This window comes from Oryzias latipes, chromosome 18 (assembly GCF_053564925.1).
Source record: "Oryzias latipes strain Hd-rR chromosome 18, Olatipes_Hd-rR_3.1".
In the NCBI taxonomy this organism is placed as follows: Eukaryota; Metazoa; Chordata; class Actinopteri; order Beloniformes; family Adrianichthyidae; genus Oryzias; species Oryzias latipes.
Genome location: NC_136254.1, coordinates 29894822 through 29907437, shown reverse-complemented (window position 1 = coordinate 29907437; position 12616 = coordinate 29894822). Strand labels below are relative to the sequence as shown.

Below are 12616 nucleotides of genomic sequence, written 5' to 3'. Positions count from 1 at the left end.
ACAATTACAGGTGCGTAGCCCATTGAGACGACTGTTGTTGTGATTTTGGGCTAATCAAACAAAATTGAATTGAATTGGGTTGAACATAAGGCGCGCTAGATGACGCACTGTTGATAATTTAGAGGTTAAAATAAACCTTTAAGTGTACTTATGCTTTAAGTACATTTGTTTTTTACGACAACTAAAAAAATCCACCTCCCAATTTATGGAAAAATCTAAAGTTTTAAGGAATCTAATGAGCAATTCCTAAACCTTAATGACTATTTAGAGATGTTGGAACATATTTAGCTAGACTTTATTTTTGTTTAAAGTGTCATTTCCACACAGATTATACGTCATCTCACATATTCTTAATAAAACACCAACACAAGCTCAGACTGGCCACTGTTCAGCCTGTTTGGCCTGAAGCCCGGCCAGAACGGTTGCCGTGGTTATCGCCCGGTCAGATCAAAGGTCGGGGAAGTGAAAAGAGTTGAAAGGCCGTGACAGGAGGTTAGGGGTGGACCGTGGATAAGGAGACGTTACATGAAGGCAACAAAGCGGTGCAATGGGCAGTGCTTCATTATTGTTTGGTTACAGGTGCAAAACCAAAATCTAAGCTTTTATGCAGACAGGATCTCCTGAGAGCAGACTTCCTGTCCTCTCACTTCAAAATAATTGTAGTTGTGGCAATAAATTTAAAAAAAAAATCTGTGTACATGTTAGTGGTCAATTTTAAAATAGAGCAAAGCTTATTTCTAAAAAGAAAACCCAGTTTTAGTTTCTTCACAACATTTTCAATGAGGGGTTTGAATTTTAAGATATCATCAAGTAAGACCCCAAGATATTTGTACTCATCTACTTCCCCTATAGCATCTCTGTGAAGAGTGAAAATCTTTGGGAGATCTTCTGGCACCTTTTTGGTATTAGAAAAGAACATGAATTAGGACTTTTCAGTATTTAGGACAAGTTTCAATTGCTGAAGTGTAAGCTGCAAAGATTCAACTGCTTTTGCTGGAGTTGGTCCAAAGCAATAGATAATGGTGTCATCAGCATAAAGATGAATATTGGCATCTTGAAGATGTTGTCCTATTTCATTAATATATAAAATGAAAAGTAGAGGTCCTAATATTGAACCCTGTGGCACCCCCCCCCCCCCCCCCCCCCCGTGGACATTTAAAAATTCAGAGGACAAGCCATCACATTTAACACACTGAGTCAAAAGTCGATTTTAATTCACAAGCAACATTCTTCTGCCTTTCAAAATAAAAGCTTGGGATTGTCGTGTATAGTATAGGAGTATTCATAGAATCAAATTTCTGTCAGACTTGCCAAAACTGGTGGTTCTTTCATTTAAGCGATACACGTTCAGTTCTCCTTTTTGTTTATTTCATATTCATTCTAGCTATATCAGTTCAAAGTGTTTTGTTGTTGCCCCTGTGGTGTTTTCTGATCAAAATATCTGCACAAACTCTGTGATTTGAGCAACTAAACAGGAGACATTCTTTTCTTTTTTATTATTTTTGAAATCAATCAAAATAGAATGAGGGAGCTCAAGATTTCTTAGATGTAAAGAAATAAAACTTTGAAAGATGGCAGAATAAAAGTCTGAGAATCAGACTGAGTTTCTATGATTGATTGTGGAGCTCGCTCTGTATGTTTGGGCTTCACGAAAACAGGGAGCTCTGCCGCTATTCAAGCATAAAGAATGTGGAGATGAGTAAAAGTGAAATAAAAATAAGGAAGGAAAGAGGAAGGGGGGGGGGGGGTCAACTCGAGTTCAAAGGGCCTGAGGCGAGAAGAAAAGGATGCTGGGAATGGAAAAGAGGGCTGTTGCTTGTGGAGAGGAGGAAGTCAGCGGTGATGGAGAAAAAAATAAAAAACAGGGCAATACTCTGTTTGTCTCGTCTTTGTCGCTGTGGCATTTCCCAGGACGGGGAGGCGGGGGGGGGGGGGGGGGGGGGGCGTGCTCAGCCGCTTCCCAGTCCGCTCAATTTGTGACATTGATCCGTTCCCTAACAGTGTGTGAAAGGAAACCAAAAAAAGGCCAGCTACTGTTCAGGACGATAAAAGTGGAGGGTTGTTGTGTTTGAAGACAAGACAGCATAGTTGAGAAAAATGTAGGTTAACCTTATATAGTCATTGGTATCATATTGGATACAGACACCCGTTAGTAACAGGTGCACACCAGTTAGTTAGTGGGTTTTTTTTTATGTCCCTGTGTTCTGTGTTTGTGGAACTATTCAGTAAAATAATATATAACTGTAAAAAATAAAAATAAAAGGAAACTGGGCTTGAGCAAAAACTGTCAAGGTAAATTATAAGAGCAAATTGCAAAGCTGTAAAAAACAATGCTCAAAAGGATTTCAACCTATTAAAGACAAAAAAAAGATGTGTAAGGTGGTAAAAACAAGAAAAACGAAGGTATTTCTGAGAAAATGGAAGTTAAAAAAGGGTTGAAGAGCAGAGCAGCTGGGAAAGGGAGAACAAATCGGACATGAAGCAAGATGGAGCCTGACGGAAGCAGAAAGGAGAGGCTTGGAGGAGGAAAAGGGTTTTATTTTACTTTATTTTTCTTGAGACGTCGCTGAGACTAATGAGAGGGTGTTGTTGCAAAGACGGGCCAGGGCGGCTTCTCTTATTCCCCGCGGCCCAACTCCTCTTTTCGCTCCTGCTCTGCTCCTTTGCTCCTCGCCCACACTTAATCTGTGGAAGGAAACAAGAGGCATCGCCGTTTGGTTTGGGAGAGGGGGTGCAGGAAGGAGGTGTGCAGCTCAAAATGCGGGGGGGGGCAGGCGCATTGCAGTCGGGTAATTCTTCTTGGGGAGCGAGCAGGTTGTAGCTGTTGCGCAGCACCAAGCTGTTTCTCCTCCTGATCTTTGAGAGCATGGGGAGCTGGGAGGAGGCAGCGGACGCCTCGTGAAGACAAACAGCAGAGGAGCTGCCATCATCCAACTCCACGCTGGTCCCTGCAGCCCCCGCTTCATGAAGTCAGACTGACAGGGAGAACAGAAGCTGGAGTGCTGTTTGTGTTTCCACGCAGGACATTGAGAAAGGGCTGCTCCTACTTTTATTTTGACAATTTTTCCACCCTTAACTGGAAGAAAATCGTCCAAAAATGGGAAATGTACGTACATCAGTGTGAAAAATGACGTCTGTCCTGCTGGTGGAGGACTATGTCGCCGTAGGCTTGTTAAGTGGAGCTGCTTTCACGGTCTTTAATGTCCCACTCCAACTATATTTTCCTCTATTGTAAAGTCGTTCCCAGTAGTCTGTTAATTAGGATTATGTCGTTTTTAGCTAAATCAAAAACCTTTCTCGTATTTTCTGCAACGCAAAATAAGTTCTGAAATTCGCCTCTGAGTTGGGGAAGAAAACAAAGATGTACATGGATCTATTTGTCTGCAGGTGGATGCATCAGAATTGTAGCAGAGAAAGCAGCAACTGCTATGAGCGGGCCAGTTTTCTTCTGCTCCTGATCCAACACAATTTGAATAAAAAAAGACATTCGGGAACGCACTCAAATGATTTTCTAAATGTCCTCCATTATGAGAAAAAAATGCTGCAAGAGCATGTTAATAATAGGAAGAAAATCATAATTTTCCTTGGAGTGGGTCTTTAAAAATCCATTCCGATCGAAAGTTTTTGGTTTATTTTAGTTTTAAGTTTGTCATTTGATTGTGATCTCATTAAAGCCGAAGACTGTAGACTCAAGAAAAAAAGGGCAGGATGGATAGATAGATAGATAGATAGATAGATAGATAGATAGATAGATAGATAGATAGATAGATAGATAGATAGATAGATAGATAGATAGATAGATAGATAGATAGATAGATAGATAGATAGATAGATAGATAGATAGATAGATAGATACTCTTCTGAGTTGCCCAAGGACACTTTTTTACCTCTGCACCACGGCTGCACGTGACTTGGTCCATATGTAGGTTCCTCCTTTCAGCTGTCAGCCATGAAAATACAGAAAAACAATGATGCTTATTTTTATTTGGCTTTACCTCCAACCTGAAACCGCTCAGATTTTTAAACCTAAAGAGGAGCAAAAACCGTCAGTTTACAATATTTGTGAGAACCAAAAAAAATTTTTCAGTGCCCTGGTTAAAGCACACACTATACTGGATAACCTTTGAACTGTGTTTGTTTTAGTCTGACGTCTTTTGTTTGGATCTTTTATGCTTTGGTAAAGTTTTCCTTTAATTGTATATTCCTTTAGAGCCGTGCTTATGCATCTCTACAAGACATTTTTTTGGACCTCAGAATAATTCCACTGTTTCACAACATGTTGAAGAAAGGTTCAGAATGGAAAGTTAAACTCCAGGCCGACCAGTTTCAAGTACTTTTTTTAACATTAGTCATATGTTGGTATTATGAGTCTTAATTTGAAATAGGTTGGCCTTAAAACAAAAATTTAAAATTTTATGTGAGATTGGGTTATAATAATAGTTTTCCAACTAAAAGATCCTCAATAAACCTGCTTCTGATTTTCCACTCTGCACTGGTGTTAAATGAAACCAAATGAAAAATGCATCAGTCAGCCAGAGAGTTAATTAGTTTCATCAATAAGTAAAAAATATGTTGATTTTATCTTATGAAATAACCTTGAAATCCCTAGAAAGAATTCCAGGACCCACGGAGCTCACGGTTTCTGGACACACACACATTTGTCCAAGATGCAATCAGTGTGGCCTTTGGTTTGATCCATTGTGCTGTAATGATTTAGCCCGAGCCAGTCTTGGTGGTCAGCTCTGCTGCTCCGCATCTCATCACCTTCCGTTCATCACCCGTTGCCTGTCTCTTTCATCGTCACACCAGCCAGCCGCTGACCGCTTTCTGACTCACGCGCACCGCCACACTTGTCCAATTTGACACAAAATGCTACACCGTTGGAGGACAGGCCACACTGAGTGCTTTTTTTTGTTGTTTTCTGGGGGATTTACCTCTGTGGTTGTGCAGCATCACAAAAAAAAAGTCTTTTAGGTATTTTTGCTTTGAATTTGCAGAAGGTGTAATTGGTCCTTCGGGCCGGCTGGCCTCAACCGGCTCCTTGAGGTGGTTTGGGTATCTGGTCTGGGTAGCTGAGTTCCTCCCCTATCTCTGTAGTCTAAGCTGCATTCACACCAAACACAGTTTGCATGTAAGACACGATGTACAGACACGATCTGAGGTCGCTATTTTGGCGTGGAATTGGCAGCGTCGGGCACATTTTGGCCATCAATGTGCGTCAAACGTAAAAAAATGTGAAGGACTGGTTACGTCAACCGTTCAAAAACTTAATTTTGGCCCGTGATGTGTTGATCAGGGGGTGGAGTCTAAAACCAACAAGGAGGAGAATCTGATCAGGAGATTTGGAAAAAATTGTGTCTTCAAATTCATACGTTATTACCACTTGATGATGTCATCAATAGTCGCCAGTCATCTACATTAGCGCGTAACTGCCAGCGCTCGGAAAATACACAACGTCGGTTTTACAACTTCAAAAAGTTATGCTAAAACAAAAACGTAATACTTACATTTAAATGTAAACTTGTGTTTCTCTTCCGCGTCACTGGTAGAAGGATACCTGGCCCTAAGTCGCTCCTCCATAAAAAAAAAAAAAAAAACACTTTGGGACACCACGACAGCTTCTAATACCACTAAAATTGGAGCAATAGGGAGTAGCCAGAGCGGTAAGGAAGCGATTTGGATTTAGTCTCTGAATGATCTCAGGAGCCCAGGCATGGGTTGACCAGTGTTTTTGTAGAGCTCTTCAAAAATAAAAACATCTGATCTCTAAACATCATTCGTGTCTTCCTTGCATCTTGAATGAGATTTACAGTCAATGCTTCCATGTAGCAATAAAGCTCAAAACTTTTGACAGTAGCCCCTCCCACAAGTGTCAGGATGTGTCCATGTGCGAATTTGACCTGCGTCGGAAGAGAGGCGTCCGGTGAGAATTTGATGCTACGACCTGTTGCTCGCTGAGTGATCTACAACCTTGATGTTTTGTGCGGGCCACCTGCGTGCCTAAGGCTTAAAGGGGATTCAGCGTTTCCTTCTTATACAGCTAAAAGCTGGAACAGTCTCCCTGAGGTTGGGAGACAGGCCTCTACTGTGCAAAGGTTCAAATCTAGACTCAAAACCTTCCTGTTTAGCCGTGTGCATAACCCTTGTGCTATCCTTTGACACTTTGACAGCTTGGCACGTTAACATTGGGAGTTGGGTCATCTAGACCCACTAGACAGTGCTCTGAACCTTTTTTCTTCAATGATTTGTGATCTTCACTGGTTTCCATGGATTATATGAAATCTTTCCACCTTTATCCACCTTTGTCATGGTAGGGAGAACACTCCAATGGTCATCTTGACCCCATAGGAACGCACAAGGGATAACTGAAGGGTCCTTATCGACGCCTCTATCATTTTATTTTCTCTTTCCTGTCTTTTAAAGTAAATTTAATAGTGAGTATGTTTTTAATCTTTGCACTGTTACGTATTGGGATTTTAGTGCATTTTCCTGTTTTGTGAAGCCCTTCAATTACTGTCTGTACAAATTGTACTGTACAAATAAGCTTGCCTTGCCTAAAGAAGTGCCCGTCCACGCTCGATTTCAAACAAAGATCGACTGGTAAGTTGAGAGCGTCGCTATCCAAATCAGCTCCCCTCTTCAACACAACCAACCAGCTCAACGCCTACATAACACAAGAAAAAAGTCATTAAGAAAAAATGTGCTTTTTGTAAGAAATCCGACCTTTTCTATCCTCAAATAACCTCCCCTGAGTTGCAAAAGAGTGCCCAAGCAGATTCCCTCCACTGCACTGATGCAACACTTCTACCACTCTGTAACCTTTTCTGTTAATTGGATCATTGCTACAAAGGACCTGTGTTTGCTCAGAGATGACACTTCTTCATTTTCTAGGAGCATTTTATTTTTCTGTTATTACTGTTTGGACCCAAGTGTAAAAGGTCAGTACTTATCTCTACCTCAGGTGCTTACACCCCACACTGGCATATGGTAATGAAAGCAGTGATAGTGGCCAGAAAAGCACCAAGTGAAGCTTTTTTATTTATTTATTTTTTTTATGTCTGAGAAAAAAGAAGCAAAAATGCTGATTCGTGGGAAACCTCCTTTCATAGTTACATCATTGTGATTTAATATCTTTTTAATTATGGCTGACTGAAAGGAGCGTCTTCCTCTGCCATCTATCATTTTTACCATGTGAGCTTATGGGAAGATGATATCTCAGCTACTGCCCCCCGCTGTGGTAGAAAATGCTGCAGCCCTTCAAGGCAAGATGGCGCTCCTGATTACACAATTAATGGGTAAAATATTAATGCGACCTTCCTAATCTTCCATCTCTGTCGTTCAAGTCAAAGTGCATTTGAACCCACTTTAAGGACACACCAGTCTCCTCGACTGAGAAGCCGCATCGGTTCTCAGGAAGACAGGGGGCGGTGCCTCACAGATCAGCGGCGGGCATTGCACCACACTGAAACCACTCGACACAAGTTCAGGCCTAATCGTCTCATTGTCTCGGTTCTGCTTGAGAGGATCAGCAGCTTTTCTAAGCTCCTCTGGGTCTTCGCGGCCATCTTGCTTTGTCTTCGTTGCTCTTGTTTGTCTTCTTACCACCCCCATTGTTCTCATCCAGCATTGTCTGGGAATTTGATTTTCCGTACCTTTATGGAAGCGTCTCCCAGTGCCCCATTGTTTTCTGGTTTCCCCCTAATTGTCCCTCCAAAGGAATTTCTCAACACCAGTGATTCTCAAATCACGTCTAAAGAATGGCTGTATTGAGTTTGGATCAGTTGGTTGAAGCAAACCACACATTAAACTTGAAGGTCTTTCAAATGCTTCCCACGAACAAGGAGACGTTCAGACCTCTTACTATATATGAGAACTGGGCTGAGCCTTCATGTTCCAAACAGGAAGTGCTTGCTGGCTCTTTGAAGGAATCCCATAGAATTCCATAGAAGACATAAACTCAGCCATTCATTTTGTCAGAATAAACATTTTTGCTCTACCACCTTTTCTTTAACATCTTTTTTTTCCTGATGTTTTTGCTATAGTGCGAGTTATGCTCGTTATGAACTGACCAATCAGATGCCTCAATGTTCAATGTCCCATTCGTTTGATTGAAACATTTCGCGAAGCCTGCTTTAAAGTAGTAGGGGTGTGGACTTCCAACAAGCTCGTTCCTTATTGGTAAAAGTGGTTCCCATGGAAACCTTGACTCAAACCGACTCTGGACGTCTGGATCCAGCGTGGTGGAGTCTATATCGCAAAAGCTGACCAAATTAACGTACTGAATTGTCTTAACGCTTCATCCGTTTACGCAATTAACGTAATTCCAACTGTTTCAGAAAATGTAGAAAAGCATTATTGTGCTGATTTAAATCAGCTCCTTCTGACCCCATTAGAGTCACGTTAAATGCGTAAACGGTCCTAACATCCCGGTGTCCGTATCTCACAAAATTGGTGGCAAAATTGACATTGTTTGGTTGGCACCATTTTTTTATGGGTGATGTCACTCAGTCCACTTCTCATGTACAGTTAATGGTAAAGCCATATTCTGCCAATTCACTCAGGAATGTTTACATGGCAATACTTTCAGGTTGCAAGGCACCATAACAATCAACTTTAACGAGGAGAAGTACCATCCCTATGCAGAGGTCCCTCTGGATAACGCAGTTCACCTTTTGCAGTATCATTGTTTCGCTAATTTTATTTGATTTATTTTTTCAATTTCGCATACTTTTTTCTTTTTTACAGTTCTTTTTTTGTGTTCTGCATCCTGATTGGCTGTTGACCAATCCGCGATAGAAAACATCCGTGTTGTTATCAGTTTTATTTTGTACCATAGACGTTTTAGGGCTGTGAAACGCGTCACTATACATTTTTTTACTCATTTCTTAGACAGACATGAGCATTTTCAAGCTTTTCTCTCTTTTTCTCAAGTTTCAAACCATCGTAAAAAACAATGATCTGTTTGCGATCAAAGATTGATGTAAATTTGGTTATTTCTCTACCGTACAGGAGACATTGAACTGAGGTGGTTGATTGACATTGGTCTACAACACAATGCTCTGTAAATAATCATCAATAATAACGCGTCCGAATTATGTCGGGCACGCTATGGCAGTCTAGCAGCAGCATATACCTGAACTTTTGAGAAGAGTTTGCGCTGCGTCAACCAATCAGTATCTCATATAATCAGCAGGTGGAGTCCAAACCCAGCATTGAAGCACTTCTCAAATTCATGATATTTTCTATTATTTTTTACGGAGACAATAAAAGAAAGATCCTCTAATTTTATTTTTATTTGGTAGGAATCAAACCTTGGACAGCAAGTCGTCAAACTAGGTCACAGAGAGGTGAAAGTACAGCTGAAAGCGTCCGTCCTGTAGTGGATCTGAAGCTTACCATACTGGGAGAATCTCCGAATGATGTCATTATCCGCGATTACCGAAGTTTATGAACCCGTTTTTGGACAGTTGTTGAGCAGTGAATTAGTGAATGCGTGAATCGCATTTGTTATGGCGTTTCATAAGTGAGCTCCTTCTCTCAGCACGTTTACCTTCTGCCTTTAACCCTTGTGCTATCTTAGATGACCCCACCTTTACATTGACATGTTTTCCCTACCATTACAAAGGTGGATAAAGGCGGAAAGATTTCATGTAATCCATGGACACCAGTGATGATGACAAATCATTGAAGAAAAAAGGTTCAGAGCACTGTCTAGTTGGGTCTAGATGACCCAACTCCCAATGTTAAAGTGCCTAGGATAGCACAAGGGTTAATAAGACGTGATTTGTGGGATTTTTGCTCACGGAAAATCACAATCTAGGGCAGCTGTTCCTCCTCTTGGCTTTTGAAGGCAGCAATGACCCCAAAGTCTTTTATTTTTTGGAAGGAGTTCTTCCCTCGCTGGGTGGTCAAACGGACCCGACAACATGTTTGTCTGCGGGCGCCGAACGCCAAACTTAGGCAGAGGACGAAACCTGACCGCGCTGGAGGCGGAAAGAGAGAATCCAGAGAAAAAAGACGGATGAAGAGGAGAGAAAGAAAGAGGAAGAGCTTGTAGCCCTCGAGGGCCTCGGTCTTATCTGTCAGCCAGCCATTCGCCCTGTAAGTGATCCGTGGTCGCAGAGTCCCCGGGTCAAGCATGACCGCCTGCTCTGTGAGCCTCTCGAGGGGGGGGGCGCACGCGGGTCCATCTGCAGTCCGTCTCCCATCATGCTCGCTGCTGTCACTCCGCGTCTCCTCCAGCAGAGTCGGGCGTGCGCGAGCAGCAGGTGCGCACGTGCTCATTTGCGACTAATGAAATGACACGCGGGCTGAGAGGTGGCTGAGGGCATCGCGGGGCTCCAGAGCAATATGTTACCACGGTAACAGTCAATGAGACCTCTCTCACCCCGAGCGCGAGGAAAAAAAAATAAGAGTGAAAGTGAAGCAGTTGCCATAGCGACTCCCCTCTGCAGCGGCCTGTAAATGTCTGCTCTTCCCAGAGCGAGCGTTTCTTTTCGGACTCACGCATCCATTTTCCTGTCGTTGCGTGTGACAGCGTGGAGGTGAGCTGGCTGCGCACGTGCCACCACGCATACATAGAGGTGCAGGAATGCAGATGCAGCCTCCACCCACCCCAAAGCAGATGCTGTTGTTGTTAGTTACGGGATTGAAGCGCTCGGCGGCTGATGCCTCGTTGGAAAATACACGCACGCCAGAGCCGGCAGGGGGCTGACACTGCGCCACAGCTTGGGGTCCGGTCAGCCATATGCTCGCACGGGCTCCTGGCAGGCGAAGGAGTCCGCCGTCAGCCGGGAGAGCGGTTCAAAGGGCAACGAGGGCCCATCAGCGACTGTCCCGCCTGTGCACACGGCTCCGCTGGAGAGCTGAGCTCATCTCATTAGCAGTGATGGATTCTTCCTGAAACCATTTGCATGTTACACAGCAGAACAGACAGAAAGCAAATATCCACTCTGAACCTCACCTTTTCATTTTTAGAGGACTTTCTAGATTTATTTTTCCATCTTTGGGACCATTTTTCACTCCAAGGTTAAACCTCCAAACATTCAGATATTTTTAATTTTTTCTAAAGATGTCCCACTGGGGTGCTGGCCTAGAAAGACTGAGCTGGCCGCCCGCTTGTACTTTGCATTTATTTAGGGTGTTTTTAACATGTTGTTGTGGCATTTCTGTCTTAATGGAGGACATTTATAAAGAAAATTAAGTTTAAAACATCATTTCTGTGTATTTCTTTATTCAAATTGTTTTGCAAATCAGGAGCAAATGGAAAAAAAAGCTGTTTGAAAAAGATCATATTTGTTTCAGGAGAAAACACGCTGAGCTCAAGCCAATAATGTTAGGGGGGGTGTTAGGGGCTTTAAGCTAGCGGGAGAGTGTGTGAACAGAGAGCTCTCAGACCACAACACAGAGGTGAATTTTTACTGAAACTATACTAGGAAACGATGCAGGTTTTTTTTTTTTTTAGTTTGGCTAAAAACAGCATAATCCTCATTAAAAAACTATTTGGACGCTTTTACAGTAGATGAAAAGATGATCGGAGTGCGACATCTAAGGATCCGAGCTGCAACATCAACCGAAGATGTGAGATTTTAAACAAAAGGCGTCTTTTTATTCACTGCTGGTCACACACAAAACCTTCATTCCATCTTTAATGAATTTTTATGTCTAAACATTTCAACTTCGTGCTTCGAAAAGAGACTTTGAACTTTGGAATTATCTTCCTGTTGCTGTATGAACACAAACATTTCTGCCTAGAAAAATTCAAGAATTTGTTTTTCTATATTTTTGTATCTATCTTTATTACATAAACACAAACCAGCCGTCGCTTGTTTATCAAAAAGTAAAACTCCTCACTTTTCTCAGACAGACATGACCATTTTCAGACTTTTCTCTCCTCTTTAGACTCTTAAAGCTCAAACCTTCATAGAAAAGCTTTTTTATTACTTTTATTTTAATGTTATTATTGCTTTTGACCCAACCTCCTGGATGGAACTCTGCACTTATATCTTGTTTTTAACTACTAATTAAGGGATGATATGGGAAAAAAAATGCTCCTTTGTTTTATTCAATGTTCCTTTTATTTCCTTGATTTTTGCAGATATTCGTGACCGCAGGAAGAAGCCGGTGATGATGTTCATCCACGGAGGTTCTTTCATGGAAGGCACCGGAAACATGTTTGATGCCAGCGTCCTCGCCGCCTACGGCAACGTGATCGTGGTGACCATGAACTACCGTCTGGGCGTGCTCGGTGAGCGATTTTCAGCTTTCCGCTCCCTGAAACGAACACACGCCTCCATCTGCAGCAGTGTTTCAACCCCGTTTGACAGGAGCTGACTGAATGTATGGCGCGGGGTTTCGAACCTTGTCCTGTAGAAGAAACGACAACCAGCGCCGTTTTTTTTTGTTTTTCTTGGCGCTACCACTGCAGGATGATCCATCACCATCCTCACCAAGTACTGTAACCAGATAACCACATCGATGTGTTGCCATGGCAACAATTAAAAGGCTGAAAGACGCCTTTTCACAAAAAGAGTTAGCTACGATGTTGTAAAAATTATGTGTAGCAGTACATCAACCAACAAGCGTCTAATGGCTTCCTGGCATTAATTGGCTTATT

The 12616-nt window shown here is 42.3% G+C and overlaps 1 protein-coding gene across 3 annotated transcripts in view; it reads left to right on the top strand.

The window, feature by feature from the left end:
• Positions 1-12616, top strand: part of nlgn2a (neuroligin 2a) — a 238719-nt gene that overhangs the window by 134364 nt on the left and 91739 nt on the right. For all 3 annotated transcript variants that reach the window (XM_020711522.3, XM_011487310.4, XM_078936303.1), the window contains one exon: positions 12098-12247. In XM_020711522.3, coding sequence (XP_020567181.1) covers positions 12098-12247 — 150 coding nt within the window. The remainder of the gene's footprint in view (positions 1-12097; positions 12248-12616) is intronic.